The 22,777-nt window shown below is 34.0% G+C and overlaps 1 protein-coding gene across 4 annotated transcripts in view; it reads left to right on the plus strand.

The window, feature by feature from the left end:
• Window positions 1-22,777, plus strand: part of BMPR2 (bone morphogenetic protein receptor type 2) — a 181,750-nt gene that overhangs the window by 134,308 nt on the left and 24,665 nt on the right. For all 4 annotated transcript variants that reach the window (XM_058549620.1, XM_058549618.1, XM_058549621.1 and 1 more), the window contains exons 4-7: window positions 15,056-15,166; window positions 15,935-16,026; window positions 17,783-18,013; window positions 18,757-18,871. In XM_058549620.1, coding sequence (XP_058405603.1) covers window positions 15,056-15,166; window positions 15,935-16,026; window positions 17,783-18,013; window positions 18,757-18,871 — 549 coding nt within the window. The remainder of the gene's footprint in view (window positions 1-15,055; window positions 15,167-15,934; window positions 16,027-17,782; window positions 18,014-18,756; window positions 18,872-22,777) is intronic.

Below are 22,777 nucleotides of genomic sequence, written 5' to 3' on the forward strand. Positions count from 1 at the left end.
TTGGAGGATAATTCCTCATTTATAGCAAAGCAGGAACATTCTGTACCCAGCTAATAAAGACGACAGCTTATACACAGAAACTGGTACTACACTGTGAACTCCTAGAGAGCAAGATATGAGTTCTTTTAAAATGATGGTTGTTGGGTTTTCTTCTGCTTAAAATAAAAATAATACATATTTATTGTAGAAAATATATACGTAAAAATTACTCATAATCTTTGTTAACATTTTATTGCGTTTCCTTCCACTCTTTTTTCTGTGCATAAGTATTTTATAGTAAAGCATATCATATAAAACATAGACAGTTCAACATAAAGTATCATCAAACCCAAGTCAAGATAGACAACATCCCAGGTGACCCTTGTGTTGTGTCTTTTCCTAATCACAACTCATATTTCCCTCTTAAGGATAGCTATTATTCTGACTCTTATGATAATCATTTCCTTGCTTTTCTTTATACTTTCTCTATCTTCTGATATATGTCTATGTGTTTAATATAGTTTAATTTTTCCAGTTTTTGAAATTTGTATAAATTAAATCATAGCATCTTCTTTTGTGTCTTGCTTCCTTCACACAACATAAAATTTGTTTGTGTTATTGAGTGAAGCTGTAGTTCTGGCGTTTTTTGTTTTTAAATATAATGAATGTAAGTCACTTCTATTGCTATGTAGTATTCTGTTGTATGGATCTAGCACAATATACCACTGGTCCATTCTCTTGTTAATAGACATTTGGGTTTTTAATTTTTGTATACTGTGAATAATTCAGCGATGAACATTCTTGAATGTATGTCCTAGTATACATGTGCATGAGTTTCTCCAAAGTATATACCTAGGAGAAGATTTGCTCAGTCATAGAGTGTATGTATATCTTCAATGTTAGTAGATAAGGCTAAACTGTTTCCAAAGAAGTTGTACCAATTTGGACTAAAAGCAGAAAGTTCTCTTTGCCGATACCTTTGCTCATAATAGTTGTTCATGGAGTTTAAAAAAAGGTATTAAAATATAAGACATCAATAACAAATAATTGAGAGGGTTGTAACTAATGAAGTTAAAGTATTCTCAGGTCTTTCTACTGTCCAGGAAACAGGTAGGCAAGGGCAAATAGTCTAAAATAAGAGTGTACATAAAAACATGTAGATGTCACTAATTATCTTAAATGTAACTTACCACTAATTATCTTAAATGTAAATAGAAATTAAACATTCAATTTAAAAGACAAAGATTGTTTGGATTGAATTAAAAACACCAGCATTCACATGCAAGAGAATGAAGTTGAACCCTACCTCACACCATATACAAAAATTAACTCAAAATGGATCAACAACCTAAGTATAAAAGCTAAAACGGTAGTATTTTAGAAGAAAACAGGGATACATCTTTATGTTGGATGTACTTGGATTTAGCAATAAATTCTTACCTTTGACACCAAAAGCACAAGCAGCAGAAGAAAAAAATAGATGAATTGGATTTCATCAAAATTAAAAATATTTGTGCTTCAAAGGGACATATCAATAAAATGAAAAGATAACCTATATGCTACAATATGGATGAACCTTGAAATCATTATGCTAAATGAAATAAGCTAGACATAAGAAAATAAATATTGCATGATTTCACTTATATGAAACATCAAGAGTAGGCAGATGTATAAACACAGAAAGTAGGTTGGTTACCAGGGGCCAGAAGAAGAGGAAAATGGGGAGAATGCTTAATGGTTACGTAGTTTCTCTTCAGGGTGATAAAGTTTTGAAAATAGTGATAATGGTCGCACAACATTGTGAATGTAATTAATGCCACTTAATTGTACAATTATGAATGGTTAAAAAGGCAAACTTTAGGGCCCACCCCAGTGGCATAATGGTTGAGTTTGACATACTTGGCTTTGGCAGCCCGGGTTCGTGGGGTTCAGATCCCGGGCGCAGATCTACATCACTCGTCAAGCCATGCTATGGTGGCCACCCACATACAAAATAGAGTAAGATGGGCACAGATGTTAGCTCAGGGCCACTCTTCCTCAAGCAAAAAGAGGAAGATTGGCAACAGGTGTTAGCTCAGGGCCAATATTCCTCACCAAAGGGAAAAAAAGGCAAACTTTGTGATATATGTATTCTGTCCCAATTTTTAAAAATGAATAATGTAATATACCAAAAACCATTGAATTGTACGCTTTAAATGTGTGAATTGTATGATATATTAATTATATCTTAATAAAAACACTAATAATCCTACTATAGTTTAGGTTATTTACAAGAGAAACATCTAAAACATAAGGATACAGAAAGGTAAACAATAAATTGACGGGGATTATACACAAATATTAGCTATATTAGTATCAAATCAAATGGACTTTAAGGCATCAAACATTACCAGAGGCAAGGAGGGTCACTTCATAATGACAAAAATTCAATTTAACAGGAAGATAAAACAATTTAAAATTTGTATAGAGCTAATAATACATATACTTAAAATATATGAACCAAAAATGGACACAACTAAAAGAATAGATAAATTCTTAATTATAATAGAAGATTTTAACACAACTTTCTAATAATTGATAAGCAGTAAAAAATTCAATAAACAGGTAGAAGATTTGAACTACTCAATGAATAGACAGAACGATGTTCACAAGCTTCTTTTATAATTTTTGTTTTATTTCGTCTTTTGGTGAGGAAGATTGGCCCTGAGCTAATATCTGTGTCAATCTTCCTCTTTTTTCTTGAGGAAGACTGATCATGAGCTCACATCCGTGCCAATCTTCCTCTATTTTGTATGTGGGATGCCCCCACAGCGTGGTTTAATGAGCGGTGTGTAGGTCCACGCCTGGGATCCGAACCTGCTAACGCTGGCGCTGCGAGAGCAGAGCATACAAACTTCACCACTATGCCACTGGGCCAGCTCCCACAAACTTCTGTTAAAAGCAATAAAGTATAAACAACCTAAATTAGGGTGTTAAAGGGTTCTTAATGATACAGGATGATGCTCATTGAAAAGAAGCAGACTACAGAGGTGGGTATGGTAATTCCAGTCTCATTTAAAGTGCTATATGTGGATTGGAAAAATACTTAATCTTTGGTCTTCCACAGTTTGACTAGGATGTACATCAGTAAGATTTTTTTTGCAGTTATCTGGGTCTTCTTAAATCTATGGATTGATGTGTTTCATCAGTTTTGGAAAAGTCTTGTGTATTATCTCTTTCAATATTTCTTCTGCACCATTTCTTCTCTCTCTCCCATTCTACTGTGATGTATATTAGGCCATTTGATATTATCTCATGGATGTTGGATTTTCTGTTCTTTTTTCTCCTCTCTTTTTCTCTTTGTGATGTAGTGTGGATAATTTCTGTTGATATGTATTCAAGTTTACTGATTCTTTTGTCAGTTGTGTCCTTTCTGCTGATAATCACATCAGAAGAGTTTTTTAGGTCCACTACCATACATTTAATTTCTAACATTTCTATTTGGCTCTTTTCTAATAATTTCTGTATCTCATCTGACATTTTGCATCTGTTCACTCATGTGTCCACCTTTTCCTCTATATTCTTTAACATTTATCATAGTTGTTTTAAAGTCTCTGATATTTTCATCATCTGCAATGTTTCTATTGATTGCTTCCTATCTTGACATTGAACCATATTTTCTTGCTTCTTCACATATCTTGATTTTTGGTTGAATAATGAACATTGCAGGTAAAAGAAGAATCTAAAATAAATAACATTTATGTTCAGAAAAGGATACACTCTGTTTTGTCAAGCCACTAGAATGAGGGTCTAGCCACTAGAATTGAGGGTCTAAGTGAATGTAGTCTGTAGCTGAGCTATATCTGGGCTTTGCTGTTGCCTTAGTTTGATTCAGTTCCCTATAGGTTTCAGATGATTTTTGAGGGCAGGATAAACCTTCATTTTAGTAGGGTTTAGGATCTCAGTGCTTGTGAGATTTCTTAGTTCTCTGCCTTCAGCCTTTGGTAAGCCCTATACTCCAGCACTTCAGGAAAGAGCTCTCTAAACTTTTCTGCCCCTTGCCCAGCCAGAGATGCACACTGTCTTGTAATCAGTAAGGGCCTGGAGTGCCCAGAACGTTTGTCTCATCTCTCTCGTCCTATCCTCAGATTTTAGCAGGCCCTGTGTACCTATGCCTCAGAGGATTCTCTCTGTTCTCTTGTCCTGCCTCTATTCATACTTGTGAGTACTTGATGAAGGCCTGTAGAAAAGAGTTGGGGGGTAACTGCAAACTTTCTTTGTGTCTGCAGTCCCTAGGTATTCTCAGCTGTCATGCTATTCAGTACTCAGCCTTTAAGAATTTGTTAAATGTTCAGCTGTTTCTTCATACTCATCTCTATGGTGTTCTCCTCCACTCACTGCCTCATCAAGGATAAAGGCAGTCTTAGGTCTCTTCTCTTAGAAACGGTTTGTCACATTCTAGTATTTAATCCATTGGGTCTCTCTGTGTCCTTAGCTCTTAGTGAGCCTTAAAGAAAAGGCTATGATTTTATAGGTTTTCTGGCTTGTTGCTAGGGTGTCCTGGCTTATTATTAGGATGGAAGCAAAATTCTCTTGCGTCTTTTTACTCCCTAAGCAGAATTGGAGGTCATTTTTTAAACATTTTAACGTATCTGGTGTGATGTATCATTTCATCTTATCTAAAAAGCCATCAGTTGAAAGACTTACCATTATTTTTCTACCACTGAGAAAGAACACTAGCAAATAATTATGAAGTGCCGTCAATTGTATGATGCATCCCACTTTAAGAGATTTTTGGATGTGATTAATGTGTATTTTAAAATTGATTAAATATGATGCTAGTTACCTGCGCACATGTGGACTTGATTTTTACTCTGGTAATGGAGTAACACTCAACAGCAACCCCTCAATGTTTCTGTCAACAGACCATTTGAGGACGTCATGTGAGTTCTCTTGTTTGAAACCCTCCATTGGATGGCAAAATGTTGATGGTTGCTAAAGTGTAGTGTTAGGTATTTGGAGGTTCTATTTACTCTCTACTTTCGTGTATAGTAGGAAGTTTTTATAATAAAAAGATAAAAACTTAAGCAAGCAAACAGTCTTTCATTGGCACTTTCTGGTATAATTAAGAAAGTACCTGCATTAAAATCCTCAGAAGGGTGTCAGTGTATGGGAAGAAAATTCCAAAGATGAAAGTGGAGAGCACTCTTTTAAAAAATGCTGTGTTACTCTTCTTAACAATGTTTTTCATGGCACATATGAAAGAAATGTATGTCAAATCATTACGTTGTACCCTGAAACTAATGTTATAGTCAATTATATCTAAATTAAATAAAAAGAAAGAAATGTATGGAAAAAGGGAACATAGGCATCTGATTCAAAAAGATATTAAGAAAAATCAGACTTGGATGTGAAAAAGTTTTAGGGATAGATACCTAGACCAGTTTATTTTTCTTCTGTTTTTAAAGTTCATGTGAAGTAATTTTGAAAATCTATGTCCAAATAAGTCTAAAGGAGGTTTTTCAATAAGTAAAAAATAAACATTCTAGAGGATAAGTCATAGTTTGTCATAGTTTAAGCAGCATAATTTTTAGTATCTCTTCTTTCCTCTGAATAAAAAAAGACCATATAGTTAACATTTGTAGTGTTTTCAAGACATTGCTTTTCTTCATAGACTGTGAAAGTTTCATTGCTTATATCAGTGACAACAACAATTTTTCAAATGGCAACATTTCTAGAAACCTTACTATTTATATTATCACATAATTTTCTCCTTTTTCCAGAAATTTTGGTATTGCTGTAATTACTATCTAGCAACTAGAAATACAGAGTAGGAAGATTATCATTCCTATTTTGTGATAAAACTTTGATAAAATTAAAATATACATCACTTTAGCTATATACAGTGTTTTCATAATGTAGTAAAAACAAGACTATCTAACCTAGAAAGCTAAATCTTAATGTAAAATCTTTAATAATTTTCATTTGTGTTAAACATTCTATACTTTTTTAAATATAGTGGTTTCTCAGGATAGAGAGTACGCCTTCTGTTACATTTTAAATTTCAATTTGTAATGTTTTTTAAACTAAAGGACGTTAATTTAAATTTTATATTATTAAAATTTTAAAATGTCCATATATTTCAGAGTTTAAAAAATAGATGTTTTTCAATAAAACTAGATTTTTTATGACTTTCAATTCCTGGTTGAATTTAAAACACACTTTTCAAATAAGTAGTGTGGTTTAATTCTTTTGGGAATTATAACATTGGTTGTCTTTACTCATTTGCAGATAGTTTTATCCATAATGTCACATTAATATTACAATTTTCAATATTTAATTTTTCTTTTCTTTTTTTTTTCTTGTGAGGAAGATCAGCCCTGAGCTAGCATCCATGCCAATCCGCTTTTTGCTGAGGAAGACCAGCCCTGAGCTAGCATCTATTGCCAATCCTCCTCCTTTTTTTTTCCCCTTTTCCTCCCCAAAGCCCCAGTAGATAGTTGTATGTTATAGTTGCACATCCTGCTAGTTGCTGTATGTGGGACGCCACCTCAGCATGGCTGGAGAAGCAGTGCGTCGGTGCGTGCCCGGGATCCGAACCCAGGCCACCAGTAGCCGAGCGCGCACATTTAACCGCTAAGCCACGGGGCCAGCCCCCTAATTTTTATTTTCTTATACAGTAGACTTAAAGAATCTTTTTTATTAACTCATATATGTGTTTGAATTACACACACACAAAAACCCCCATTTAAACATGCAGCCTTTCTAATTTGGAAATAGCAAACTTTTGTTTCATAGTAGCCTTGTGAATTTTTGTTGATCCAGTTAACAAGTAGTCTTGTTATATGAAAAATCTGAGTATATTTTGTCTGTCACATTGGTGATAAAATTTGGGGCAGGTTTTTTTAAATGTTAACTAGATGAAATTGAATTTAATTGTGTATATCCCTTTTTTATATATAATAAATCCTAGTGATTTACTAAAGCTTCCACCTTAGGAAACTAGAAAAAGATGAACAAATTAAATCCAAAGTAAGTGGAAGAAAAGAAATAATAAAAGTTATATCAGAAATCAGTTAAATTGAATATAGGAAATTAATAGAGAAAAATCAACAAAACCCAAAGCTGGTTCTTTAAAAAGATCAATAAAATTGATAAATCTCTAGCCAGCCTACCAAGAAAAAAAGAGAAAGGAAATAAATTACTAATAATCAGAAATGAAAGAAATATCATCACTACTGATTCCATAGATATCAAAAGGATAATAAAGGAATATTATGAACTCTGTGCCAACAAATTTGATAACTTAGATGTAATGGACCAATTCTTTGAAGGACACAATCTACCAAAACTCACACAGGGATAAACTTGTAATCCGAATAGGTGTACCTCTATTAGAGATATTTAATCAATAATTAATAACCTTCTGAAATGGCATCAGTCTCAGATGATTTCACTGTTTAATGCTAGCAAATATTTAAAGAAGAAAGGATACCAAATTACATGTGTGTGGTGGTGGGTTGTAATTAGTATTTTGGTGGTGAACATGATGTAATCTATGCAGAAATAGAAGTATAATGATGTACACCTGAAATTTATACAATGTTATAAACCAATGTTACTGCAATAAACAAAAAATTAAATAAATAAATAAATAAATAAATAAAATAAAACGTTAAAAAAAAAAAAAAAGGATACCAATTCACTACAATCTCTTCTGGAAAATAGAAGCGGAAGGAACACTTCCTAACTCATTCTGTAAGGCCAGCAATACCCTCATACCAAGACAATGAAAAAACATGTCACACTAGGATAAAATATTTGCAAAACATATAACCATTAAAGGATTTGTATCCAAAATATGCAAAGAACTGTTAAAACTTAACAATAAAAAAATAAATAGTCCAATTAAAAAGTGGGCAAAAGATCTGAACAGACACTTCATCAAAGAAGAGAGACAGATGGCAAATAAGCATATGAAAAGATGCTCAACATCATATTTCATCAGGGAATTGCAAATTAAAACAGCGAGATACCATTTTAAAAAAAACCTGTTGAATGGCTAAAATCCAAAACACTGACAGCACCCAATGCTGGCAAGGATGTGGAGCAACAGGAACTCCCATTCACTGCTAGTGGGAATGCAAGATGGTACAGCTACTTTGGAAGACAGTTTGACAGTTTCTTACAAAGCCAAACATAGGCTTACCATTCAATCCAGCAGTCATGCTCGTCAGTATTTACCTGAATGAGTTGAAAACTTACATCCCACAAAAACCTATACACAAATGTTTATAGCAACTTTATTCATAGCTGTCAAAAACTGGAAGGAATCAAGGTGTCTTTCAATAGGTGAATGGATAAACAAACTGTGGTATATCCATACCATGGAATATTATTCACTGATAAAAATGAAATTTTCAGCCACAAAAAGACATGGAGGAACCTTATATATACATTGCTAAGTGGAAGAACTCAGTCTGAAAAGGCTGTATACTGTATTATTCCAACTATGTGACATTCTGGGAAAGGCAAAACTATTGACATAGTAAAAAGATTAGTGGTTGCCAGAGAGTAATGGGTGAATAGGTGGAGCACAGGGCACTTTTAGGTTAGCGAAACTGTCCTGTATGTTCTGTAATGGTGGATACATGATATTATGAATCTGTTAAGACCCGTAGAACTGTACAACACAAAGAGTGAAACCTAATGTAAACTATGTAGTTTAGTTAATAATTTATCAATATTGGTTTATCAGTTGTAACAAATGTACCACACTATAGTCTGCTGAGGCAGCTGTAAGGGAGGAAAAAGTAATTTCCCCTCTACCCTTCTAGGTTCTTGGCTGAGACCCACCCTGTAATAAAAGAATAGCAGGAGAATAACACAGAAGTCTAATAACACGTATACCTCCTGTATACATGGGAGATACCCAGGAAAACCGAGTAACTCTCCGAAATCGCCCAAGCCACCACCTTAAATACCATCTCCAGCTAAAAACTAAAGAAGATGGGGGCCAGGAGGGACTAGTTATGGGAGGTTACCAGGAAAAGCATAGTAAACAAGGTTATGGTCCTTGCCTTCTCCATTGATAAGAGTTTTTAGAGTTTTAGTCATCCTCCTCTTCCTGTTACAGAGAGGGAGACACCCTTGTTAATGGAGATTTTCCTTATAAATGTAAATGTCTCTTACAAAAGAGTAACTTCTACTTGGTTTTCAGAGCTTCTCCTGTGTCTGTTATTTCTTAAAAATAACCAGCTCAATGGGAATGCAAACTAGTGCACCACTATGGAAAACAGTATGGAGATTTCTCAAAAAATTAGAAATACCGTATGATCCAGCTATTCCACTACTGGGTATTTATCCAAAGAACATGAAATTAATAATTCAAAAAGATTTATGCACCCCTATAGTCATTGCAGCAGTATTCACAATAGCCAAGATGTGGAAGCAACCCAAGTGCCCATCAACAGATGAATGGATAAAGAAAATGTGGCATATATAAACAATCGAATACTACTCAGCCATTAAAAAAGATAAAATCATGCCATTTGCAACAACAATAAATAGACCTCAAGGATATTATACTAACCAAAATAAGTCAGACAGAGAAAGACAAATACCATACGATTTCAATCATGTGTGGAAGATAAACACATAGTTAAGGAGAACAGATTAGTGGTTACCGGAGGGGAAGGAGGTGGGAGGAGAGCAAAAGAGGTAAAGGGGCACATATGTATGTTGATAGATAAAAACTAGACTATTGTTGGTGAACACAATGCAGTCTATTCAGAAACTGAAATATAATAATGTACACCTGAAATTTACACAATGTTATGAGCCAATATGACCTCAATAAAATAATTTAAAAAAAAAAACAATAACCAGCTCAAAATAATCCTTATGCCAAAGAGGCATATTTTGAGATGTCATATTCTGCTCCTTTTCCCAGTCATAACAAAATACCATAGACCTGAATGGCTTAAACAACAGAAATTATTTTCTCACAGTCCTGGAGGCTGGAAGTCTAAGATTAGGGTGCCAGCATGGTTGGGTTCTGTTGAGGACTCTCTTTCTGGCTTGCAGGTGGCTGCCTTCTCATGGTTTCCTCACATGGTAGAGAGAGAGAGAAAGTAAGCCCTCTCTTGTCTTTTCTTATAAGGGCACTAATTCCATCATGAGGACCTCACTCTCACAGCCTCATCTAAACCTAATTATCTCCCAAAAGACCCATTTCCAAAAACCGTCACATTTGGGGTTAAGCCTTCAACATAAGAATTTTAAGGGAACGCAGTTCAGTCCATAGCACACACTAATGGAAGACATTAATAATAGGAGAAACTGTGTTAAGGGGGAGGGGGTATATGAGAATGCTAAATGTGACAAGAACAAGCCATGTCAAGTCAGCATTCACCATGGAACCCCTTTTGGTCTTTCTTTTCCTTTCTTCTGTCTTCTTTGGACCTCTCTACTTTACTTTAAATGTCACTATTTTCCACTATCTCCTTGTTTCTCCTTTTGCCTTCTACTTGTCATCTCCCACCTTTTCTCTTTTTTGATCCTAATGGACCATAAAATAAAATGTGAACATTATTTTCTGATTTTTTTTTTGCATCTTTATTGAAGTAGTGCATCATAAAGTGTACGTATTTAATGTGATGTGATAGATAGATAGATAGATAGATAGATAGATAGATAGATAGATGATAGACAAATACAGATATACCGGTACAGATGTAGATATAGATATGTAGACATATATTGCTGTGAAACTACCACCCATTTCAAGATATATACTTTAAGTATATTCCATACTCTAGACAGTTTTTCCATGCAATATGGGCTGTACTACTTCTCGGTCCATATCCTCTACACTTAGAGAAACCATTATTCTCACATTTATCATCACCATTTAGTTTTTTGGGTGCTAAGAATTTCAATATATAGAATCTTGCAGCATCGAACTCTTTTGTACCTGTCTTCTTTTCCTCGACATATTGTCTGTAAAATCTACACATATTCTTGAGCGTGTCTGTAGTTGACTCTTTATTGCTGTATGTTATTTCATTGTATGAATATACCACTATTTATTGATCTCATTTTATGTAGATGGACATTTGTGTTGATTCCAGTTTTGGGCCATTATGAATAAAGCTGGTAGAATATTTTTGTACATGTCCTTTGATGGACATGTACACTCATTTCCTTTGGGAAAATACCTAGGAGTGGAATTGCTGGGCCTCAGAAGAGGTGGTTTTAGCATTAGTAGATCCTGCCAGAGAGTTTTACAAAGTGATTGTACTCATTTACATTCTCACCAGCCGTGTTTCAGGAGTTCCGCTTCCTCTACATCCTCTCCAACACTTGGTATGACCAGTCTTTTCAACTTTAGCCATTCTGATGTGTGCAGGTGCATTCTTTTTTAATGGGTCTTAAGAACTGTGGTATGTTTACCAAGATTTTAGTTTTTATCTTCTCTCTTTTGGGGAGCCACATCTTATGTGCTTTCAGCTTATTTTCAAATTTATTTCATAGACTTTGTAGTTTATATCTACCACTTCATTTTGAGTCAGTCATTCCTGTTCTATTTAATAAGAAAGACATATTTTAGAAGACTTAAATTTGTGTTTCCAGCATAGCTAAATTCTCAGCAGATAGTAAAACAGAAATAATCTCATTACTAGTTTACGTTACTGATACATTTTGGATTCATGAAGATAAATTCACAATAGTTTTAAACATTTGGGCCATCCCTGGTGGCCTGGTGATCAAGCCCGGTGCATTCCACCCCAGTGGCCCGGGCCCAGTTCCTGGGCATGGACCTACACCTCTAATCTGTCAGTGGCCAAGCTGTGGCGGCGGCTCACATACAAAAAGAGGAAGATTGGCAGCAGCTGCCAGCCCAGGGCAAATCATCCTCAACAACAACAACAACAAAAAAAAATGTTAAACATCTGTAAGTTAAATTTCCAAATTCTAAGTCATTTGTCATTTTGATACTTAAAATTCCTTTTAAGCCAGGAATAATTGTCTTCTCTCATTAGTGGTGCCTTTTTTATTTTTTTGATCATGAGTTTATTTTTCATTTTTTTTCCTGAGATATAACAAACTTCCAAAAGAATGCCTGAACCGTATTTATTCTGTTTGAGGAAAAATTATAAAGTGGACTGCCATGCAATCCCTACCCAGGTTAAGAAATAGAAGATTGTAGGAAGCCCCAGAAGCCCCCTTTGTGTCCCTCCCTGCCAGTGCTCTTCAATGACCTTTAATGTTTCTTTTTTACTTTATAATTTTAGCATTACAAATATATCACCAAATAGTACATTTTGGTTTTGCCCTTTTTAAACCTTTATATGAATGGAATCGTACTGATGTATGATTTTGCTTCTTTCACTCCAACTTTCAAAAGACTTTGCTTTGTGTGGCAGTGTTATTTGTTTTTGTTATCTATTTGCTGATTTTTTAAAACAAAATACTATGCTACTGTTAGAATTACCAAGTTAAACATTTATTTTCTTCCTTAAAAAATAAAAAAAGATTTTTTGATTTATGTATGTAAACAAAAAAAAGCAATGCCTTTGTAAGTAATTTACTGTTCGGTTGTGGAACTTTTGCTAATATCACATTTCATTCTATCTAATTGAACTGCAGCTTCCATAATAATGAATCTGGAATGGTACTGATTGTCTTATGCTATAGTTCAAAGCTGCAGATACCCAGAAAAAACAAAGTATCTGACTGTCAGTAATGATCTGACAGTCAGTAACGGAATAAGTCAATAAAACTTAAAATATTTGTGTATATTAGTAAATACTAATAATCTATAGTAAATTAATAATCTGTAGTAAAATAATAATCTATAGATTATTATATAGTTTGTGTGTGTGTGTATCTATGTTTTTTGTGTGTTGAAAATAAGAGTTTCTCTTTTGGGTTGGCCAAATTTTGAAATCAAGTAGTTTTTTTTTTTAATTGAGGTAAAATTCACATAACATACAATTAAATATGTTAAAGCGTGTCATTCAGTATATTCACAGTGTTGTGCAACCATTACCTCTATCTAGTTCCAAAACGTTTTCGTCAACTCGAAAGGAAACTCTGTACCTGATAAGTAGTCACTACAGATTTCCCCCTCATCCCAGCCCCTGGAAACTGCTAATTTGCTTTCTGTCTCTGTGGATTTGCTTATTCTGGATATTCCGCATAAACGGGGTCATAGAATATGTGACCTTTTTTTATATCCATTGTATGGATAAACCACATTTTGTTTATTCATTTATCATTTTATGAACATTTGTGTTGTTTCCATTTGTGGCTGTTGTGATTAGTCAGGCCATGAACATTCCTGTAGAAGTTTTTGTTTGAACACTTATTTTCAGTTCTTTTGCAAATATGCCTAGGAGTGGAATTGCTGGGTCTTATTCTATGGTTAACTTTTTGAGGAACTTTCAAAATGTCTTTTACTGCAGCTGCACCATTTACATTTCCACCAGCAATGTACAAGAATTCTAATTTTCTATGTCCTTGCTGATACTTTTTATTTTCTGTTTTGTGTTTTTTTTTTTTAATTATAGCCATCCTCGTGTGTATGAAGCGATATCTCATGGTAAAATGAGTTCTTATATGTAGCTTTCTTCCTGTAACTTATTCTTTATGTTGAAAATAGGTACAATTATCAATATGTTAAAGTCTATTAAATTCCAATAAATGTCTTGTAGATTAAAAGTTTTACAGTGCTTCAATAGATCCTTCTATAGAAATATTATTTTGACATTTCAAAATTCAATTGTGCTTAATTTGACTGAGACAAATGCATTCATTTGGAACTGAAATGCCCATCAGAGGAACTCTTTGCCACAGAGGCTTCTAGTTTGATACAGTACATAATTATAATGTTGAAAGTGAGAAAGATTTAAAATACAATATGCTTGATTTTGATTGAGTGTAAAGAATGATTAAATAAGGATATTAGCAGTCATCAAGCCCAGCCTCTGGTCATTATTACCAAACACTACATAAATACCTCTGGTTAAAAAAATATGAACAGCTATTTCATAGGGTAACTCATTCCATTTTAGACAGCTCTATTTATAAACTATAAGTTCTTCTCTATACTGAGCTAGAAACTGCTGTCTGTGAACATGCACTAACTGAATCTTCTTATTCTCTCTACCTACGAGTCCGTTTTTCCACATGAAGACAGCTATCTTATATCTTCTCAAGTTTTCTCTTTTTCCACCTCACACACTTCCAGTTCTTTCTACCCATCACATTTCACAGTTCTCATACTGTCACTATTCTACTTGCTTTCTTCTGGATGTGCTCCAGTTTGTGGGCATCCATCCTAAAGGGTGTTTCTCTAGACATGATCTGATCCACAGAATGGAACTAACACATAAAATGGTTAACATGCTCGTAATAGCTCTGTGATTTAGATATGTCTTCCCTTTTTGCAAGTGAATAAACTTAGGCTCAGACAGGTGAAGAAATTTTCCCAAGGTCATACAATAAGTGGAAGAACTGAGTTTCTAGTCCAGTTCAGATTTAACTGCCTACAAAGCCATGCTGTTTTTATTAATAATAATAATATTAATATTGATAAACATAATAACTATCATTTGTGGCATAGATAATATATACTCAGATTTCTATTTAAGCCTCACGGAAGACTTGTGAGGTAGAGAGTACAATTTTTACAAATGAGAGAATTGAAGATCAGAAAAAAATAATTTGCTACAGGCCACTGAGAGAGTGGTATAGTCAAGATTTAAAACCAGGTGTGATTCTGAAGACTGTTCTCTTAAATATTATACTATTCTGTCTATGCTGTTCCATGATATAGTTGATATTTCAATAATTAGGAGCACAGCTAACTGGTGTTTCAGCGTTCTAAATCTATATAAGATAATCTATATGGTTAAAAAAGTATATAATTTGCAATTATTCCAAATTTTATTATTAATAAATATTTTTCTTTCATTTCCTTTGATACAAAAATATTGCTGATTTGACTATATATTGATATAGCTTTCTGTCAATATTTAACAAAATACTAAAAAAAAAAGATGACCAAATTTTTATATTTGTTTTCTTTTAGGTCCACCTCATCCGTTTAACCGAGATGAGACAATAATCATTGCTTTGGCATCAGTCTCTGTATTAGCTGTTTTGGTAGTTGCCTTATGCTTCGGATACAGGATGCTGACAGGTAAAAATATCACTTTTTATCCTACTGTTTATTAAACATGCCATTTAATGAGAATTTATTTTCTTGTTTTTAAAATCTCTGTGGTAAAAAACATCTCTGTGCTACTGTAGCTCTCATCCTTCTCTCTTAACAAACTTTTTTTTTCCTAATTTTTATGAAAAGTTTCAAACATCTACAAAATACCTATCACCCAGCTTCAATAATTGTCACATCTACATATCATCTATAGCCCCACTCACTACACTCTTCCATGCCACTGGATTATTTTGAAGTAAATCATAGATGTCATTTATCTATAAAAACTTCAGTGTTATCTCTGAAATATAGGGACTTAAAATATATATAACCACTATAACATGTTCACATCTAAAAAAAAATAGTAATTCCTCAGTATTGTCAAATGTCTAATCAGTTCTAGTAAACTTTAGGTTTGATGAGCTTTTTAGGAAATCAGCACCCATTCATTCATTTGAATAACTTTAATAAAACTTTCTTTAATGTTTCTGCAAATTTTTTAGGGTTTTAAACTAGGTCAGTTGTTGGAACCATCTCCCAGAATTCAGCTTTCATGTTATTCATCATTCATCTTCATTTATAGATGATTCCTGGCTTAGTACATAGTTTTACTCCCATTGACATTAGGCATAAGTCTTGCTGCCTACCCTTCTGTAGCTCTTGTTTTTAACTGTTAATATAATAAAAAGTGTAATAAAGATCTTCATTTTAAGAAAACTACACATTAGTAACTTCTTTTTCCTATTTCTATAGGAGACCGTAAACAAGGTCTTCACAGTATGAACATGATGGAGGCAGCAGCATCAGAGCCCTCTCTTGACCTAGATAATCTGAAACTGTTGGAGGTAAGATTGCTCTTAGATTATGGACTGTTCTTCCTACTCTCGTAGTATAACTGAGACAGTGACTTCATTCACTTACTAAATGATTCATTCATTTATTCAACGAGCATTTATTGAGTATCAATTTTTTGCAAAGGTCTATTCTAGACACTGAGAATATAGATAAACAATACAGATAATCCCTCCTGAGGCTTATATTCTAGTGGGAGAGAGTCTACAAACATGTAAACAAATGTATATTATTTCACGTAGTAGTAAATGCTGTGGAAAAAACTAGGGCAGATAAGGAAATAAGCAAGTTATGGAAAGGAAGTTATTAAAGAAAGTTTATTTAGAAAGGAGATGGAAAGTATATTTAGAAAGGAGAAGATGTTTGAGTACTGACTTGTACAGAGTGTGAGAATAAAGACAGGTGAAATTCTGAGAAGAATCTGCCAGGCAAGGAATATATAGTAGATGCCAAATAAATATTTCTTGTCTGTGCATATATTATATATTTTATAGGTACATATGACTATTATATATTCCGTAGAATTTAATTTTCTTTTGGTAGTATCTCAGATTGTGTGTTAAAAGTCTTACCATGATGAATGTTTTTATGATCTTTATTAGGAAAAATAAACTATAATCCCCAAACCAGAGATTGTTAAATAATAGATATGGTAGATTTGATTAATAAAACAATATTTTAAGAAGCTTCCATTTGGGAGAAAAATATAATAAAGTTAAAAGCCAAATTCAAAAAAATTATTTTGACACATAAAGAATTCATAAAGAGCTGGTATAAATCAGTATAAAAGAACAATCCGTAAAAAAATGGACAAAAGAGATGAACTGCCAATTCACAAAAGAAGCAAGTGTGACTAATAAATGTATAATAAGATGTCCACTTTACTAAATTGAAAAAAATACTAATTAAAACCATAAGATTTTATCTTGGACTGAGTAAAAGAAACAACTCCCAAACATTGCTGATTTAACTATATAGTGATACAGCCTTTCTAAAGAGTAATCTATCTCTTTGTTAAATTTTAACCTAGAAATAGTGAATGAAATATAACAAATATCCTTAAATAAATAATGATAAATCCCTAACTTGTTGCAGTAAAAAGTGAGAGAAATCCCCAGAAGCCAAAAATGAAGAGAATGGGTTACATTTTGTTGGTTCTTTGTATAGTGAGTAATTTTTTATTGTATCCTAGATGTTGTGAATGTTATATTGTGAAGCCCTTGTGTTCTGTTAGGTTCTTCCAAAGTGTGTTCATTTTCATTGTTTGTTTTAGTAGGCAATTAACTTGGCTGGACAAATTGCAAACTCGTCTCTTGGGCGGAAGCTCAAATCTCATTTCAGTTATTTTATCTTTAGCTGGAGTCTGTCCCATGCATTCATTGGGTTTCCCCCTCTCTGATTCTTCTTTCTGGGATTCTTCCCTCACTTTCCAACAGCTGTGGTTGCCCCAAATTCTGTCCTCTGATTCCTAAGGCCAGAAAGATTATGGATTTTCTATCGCAGTTTTAGCTCACTGCACAATGCTGATTTCAGCCTGCTCTCAGGCTAAAAGCTATAAAAATCAGTAGCTCACTCTATGTCATTTCTTTCTTCTAAGTGTTTATTAGCTTCTTGATAATGGAGTAATTTGAACAATAAGCAATAGAGAGCTGTGGCATACATATGGATTTATACTTCATTAATTAGTAAATTTGATTTTTTAGTTGTGATATGAATTAATATTTTGCTTTCTTCAAAACAAATTTACAGCTAATTGGCCGGGGTCGATATGGAGCAGTATATAAAGGTTCCTTAGATGAGCGTCCAGTTGCTGTAAAAGTGTTTTCCTTTGCAAACCGTCAGAATTTTATCAATGAGAAGAATATTTACAGAGTGCCTTTGATGGAACATGACAACATTGCTCGCTTTATAGTTGGAGATGAGAGAGTCACTGCAGATGGACGCATGGAGTATTTGCTTGTGATGGAGTATTATGCCAATGTAAGTTCTTCATAAAAAATAAACTGACATTTATATTAGCTGTCAATCAGATTTTCAGGAGGACCACTGTTATGTAGAGCATTGCTGGTTTGCACACTGGTTATTAATGGTCTGTGATGAGATAAAGATTTCACACCAGAATGTGAATCAGCTAAGTCACTAGTTAATTGTTTAGTTCATTTCTCTCTCCCTCTCCCTCTCCCTCTCCCTCTCTTCAGCAATAATTTCTTGATGAAGCAAGCAGTGCTTTGACTGACGTTCATCCTGGTGCAAGCTCCTTATCCCAGACTGGTAATAAGTAGTTTGTGGATGAGCACCTTGAGTAGCACTGACACATGCATATTTACAAATGCCTTCTGTTTTCTACTTGTAAAATATAAAAATATAATTTGTATTTGTACTGGTGAGAGATACAATGTAAAGAAAGAGTCTGAAAGACTTTTTTTGTATTTTAATTTGATAAAGAAGCATTTAAAATGAAATAACCATGCATAATTTTTAATTTTGGAGAAATAAAAATTGATAATATTTAAATTCTCCTTTCCATCCCCTCCTCCTCTTTCTATCCACAGAAATGTCTTACTAACTCTTTTGAGATTCTGAAATATCATAATTCATTAGATCTCTATGGAATCCTAACATATGCAATCCTTTATAAGGCTGCTAACTTACCTCCTCATATTCAAGTAAATTAATTCCCTTTTTTGTTATTTTTTTCTTTTTGTATTTTTCCCTCTATATAGGGATCTCTATGCAAGTATTTGAGTCTCCATACAAGTGATTGGGTAAGCTCTTGCCGTCTGGCTCATTCTGTGACTAGAGGACTGGCTTATCTTCATACAGAATTACCACGAGGAGGTAAGACAATGAATGGAAGATGAATAACACTCATGTGAGGTCAAAATTCACAAAGGGAAATTTTATTCATGTCTTCAAAGTGAAACTATATTTTATATTATAGCAGATTTATTATTAGCCAGTTGTTTGAACGATCTGGCATGAGGAAATTTATTTGAAATGTAACAGGAAGAATAAGAAAAAGAACTTCAAGACTCTAGAGGGGTCATGGATCCTGTTGAGAATTTGATTAAAGCTCTGAACACTCTCCCTGCAAAGATACACATATGGTCATACTTTAAAAACATGTTCTTTGATTCTAGGGGTTCTCAGACCCTTTGAAGTCCACCTATGGACCTGACTTAAGAACCTCGTGGCTAGGCTGTTATATTTTCCTTGTATTTATTGTGCTTATTTAAATGAACTGCAATGCATTATCAGTTTTTTGGTTTAACATCACATGTATCTTTATTCCATAGGTTGGTTGGTCTTGAGTATGAAACCCAAATATATCTTTTTATGAGCTAGAGTTTGGTTTGGTCAAATCTATCGGGGGGCGAATAACAAGCTTCAATAAGAACAAATTTTTCTTTTCTTTCTCTAAGAAACTAGAGAGACAGTCTGAAATTGGTTTGACAGCACCATGGTATTATTAGAGCCCTAGGCTCCTATATTTCTCCTCCATTATGCTTTATATATGGCTTACATCTTCAAGGTCACCTCAGTATTCATCATGCTGTATTTTAATCAGCAGGAAAAAGGGAGGGAAGGTAGAAGGAATTGCCCCTTCTGCCTCCAGAAGTCCCACTCTTATGCTTATGTTTTGTTTCCCAGAACTTAGTCCTAGCTTAGCTACCACCCTTAGCTGCAAGGGATGCTGAGAATATAGGTGTTTTTGTAGCTGGGTGCATTGCTGCCTCAGATAATATTGGGTTCTGTTACTAAGTAGGAAGAGGAGAATGCATGGTGGGAAATCAGTCTTTGCCAGTGTTTCGGAACTGTGTGGTTGTGTTCCTTACTATACCTACAGTTTTCTTCAGCTTTTATGCACATTTTTGCTCATTCTTCAAAGCATCTCTTTAATACATTTTCTTTCTCACTTTATTTCAAAATACACTTCACATCACAGTCTCCTCTAAATTAGCTTTGCTGTGCAAAATCTGTCTTTGTGCTTTCTCAAGCTTTCATCCCTTACAGCATTTTCTTGTCATACTATAGACCAGAACATTGTTTTTTCAGTTTCTCTGTCCTCTGTAGTGAAGAGAATCCTTAATGTATCCATGTCTTAGATCTTTGTTCCCTTGTATAATAGCATAGATCATCTTTTCTAGCTGCTGCTTCATATGTAAATAATTTCTCCTGAATAATTTATCAGTTCATTTATCTTGACATCTTGCTTTTCCTGAATACAGAATTGACCAATGTTATTTCCTGTGTCAGCATCTTGGTGCACTTAGTTTAGTGCTCTAGCACATTAACCATTTGGACTGTGTATTTCCTTACTCTTAAATATTATTATAACTCCTTTAAAGAGCTGGCTTAGCACCAAACTTAAAATACCATCCTAATCCCCCGTTTCAAGGCTTGCATGATTCAGCAAGGTTTCAAGTCAAACACTGGCTGAAAACAATGATTGCCCTCAAATATGACTTTTATTTAAATGCAGATGTTACTCTCAAACATTACCTAATATTATCACTAAATAGTTAAGCTTTTGTAAAACTGAGTATATATATGCTATTGTAAAAAACAAAAGTATAGTAACTATTGAATTTATGGTTTTGCTTAGTTATTAAAAAAATATTCCAAGTATACTATACTATTTCAAAACATTTAAAGTGTCATTTCACTTTTTTTCAGAGAACTATTCTTCCCAGTATCTTCAGATGTAACTTTGCTGTTTAGCATAGAAATTATGTAGTAAGGAATATTACTATTATTATTTATTCAGCTGTTTTTTCTTCAGAATAAGGAGGAGTTGAACCTGTGTTATTTATTTTTAATTGGTTCTCCCTATGAATTTTTTTCCTAGTGATAATATCAATGTAACTTATTACCACACACACACAAAAGTCTAAGAAAAAAGAACATATACGTCAGTCAAACCTAACCATAAAATTACTATTAAATAGTTTATGTACATCCTTCTAGGTCCTTTGCTGTGTGTGTGTGTGTGTGTGTGTGTGTGTGTGTGTGTGTGTGTGTGTGTTTATATAAATATCCACAGAGACTATTTTTTTGTTCAGGTTTTATTTTTTAACATAATTAAAATAATTCTATGTCCTGCTTTCCTTTGAGATATTTGCCTAGTGCAGTGCTACTGCCCAGGGCAAAATTATTGTATATTCTGCTTCTTTCTCTACAACCCGTCCCCCAAAATAAAAACAGATTAAAATGAATACTGAGGGGAACTTTAAGGGGAAAAGAAGTCTCAGAAGGGCAGTCTGTAATACCTTTTGCATTGGTGTCCTCTCTTCTTTTCCCTTATTTCCTCCCTTGCTCCCTTCCTCCTTTGCTCCCTACCTCTCCTCTTTTTTCTTTAGTAGTAGTGGAAAGTAGTACCCTATTTTCCCCTCTGGTTGTCTCATTGACTCATTGCGTGTTCTCCCCATTCTTAGCCTGGTTTCTCTAATGTATGAGATCTTTTAGTTTAAGTATTGATTTGGTATTAGTGTACAAACATTTCCCAGTGTCTCTATAATTTCTTATATAAATATATATCAACTTGAGATTATACCACATATACTTATGTTGTGGTTTTATCCAGAGTAAGAAAAGCAGCTCTTTTAGGGATTGGGTGAGCCATGTTAATACAAGCTTTGGAAGGCTGGGCCAGGAAATCGGAAGGGGAGAAAATGAGAAAGAAATCAACTCTTAGATAAAGAAACTCAGTAACTACTATTTTTTCTTCTAGTTGTGCTGTTGCTTTATTTTTCTTTTTTATATCACGGGAATCATTATTCTCTTTAGTTTCTTTTTTTTTTTTTTTTTTAAGATTTTATTTACTTATTTTTTCCCCCCGCAAAGCCCCAGTAGATAGTTGTATGTCATAGCTGCACATACTTCTAGTTGCTGTATGTGGGACTCGGCCTCAGCGTGGCCGGAGAAGCGGTGCCTCGGTGCGCGCCTGGAATCCAAACCCGGGCCGCCAGCAGCAGAGCACGCGCACCTAACCGCTAAGCCATGGGGCCGGCCCTCTCTTTAGTTTCAATGGTGAAATTGCAGTCTAATACTCATTAATGAGAGTAATAAATGTAAATACTGAGTCTATTTGTGCCTCAATAGAAACACTCAATAAACTTATCATTGACTTTGTTCTGATTGCTCTATTTCTTTGTATACCTAGGGAGTTATTTTAAATTTCAGAAATCGTGCCATAGGATTTTTTTTTCATTTCAAGAGTTATGGTTTTGGTTAAGATTTATATAAGGTTTCCTTATAGAGAGGAAAAACTTGTTATGTTTTTGATGCGGTGCTTAGGTTAGATATTCTTTCAGTGAGGAAGCATTTACTGTATACCAAGCCTTTCAAATTCAGGTAAAACATGTTCTCTTTATGCCTTCATAAAGCATACAGTCTAGTGATAAACAAGTAATGGAATGAGTATAATAGTGCTTTGCTTCTCTGTAAAGTCAGAAAACAGATTTTCACATCTTGCTGAGAGATACCAGCTCCGCCACTTGTTCTCCCAGTCCATTGTAAAACTATTTCTATTTTGATTTGAAGAACTGAGGTGGGCTTAGAAACATAGCTGAACCTCAGGGAACAGAGATGTTCTGTCACAGGTTTGATCTGTTAAGCCATAGGCAAATAGTATAAGATATATATACAAATTTTGAAGCCATGTCAGTTTTTCATTGATACTAATTTTAGATAAGTTGACTTTTTTGTTGTTGTTTATACCAAATATTCCTTTCTCTATTGCCT

This window comes from Diceros bicornis, chromosome 10, assembly GCF_020826845.1.
Source record: "Diceros bicornis minor isolate mBicDic1 chromosome 10, mDicBic1.mat.cur, whole genome shotgun sequence".
Taxonomy (NCBI): Eukaryota; Metazoa; Chordata; class Mammalia; order Perissodactyla; family Rhinocerotidae; genus Diceros; species Diceros bicornis.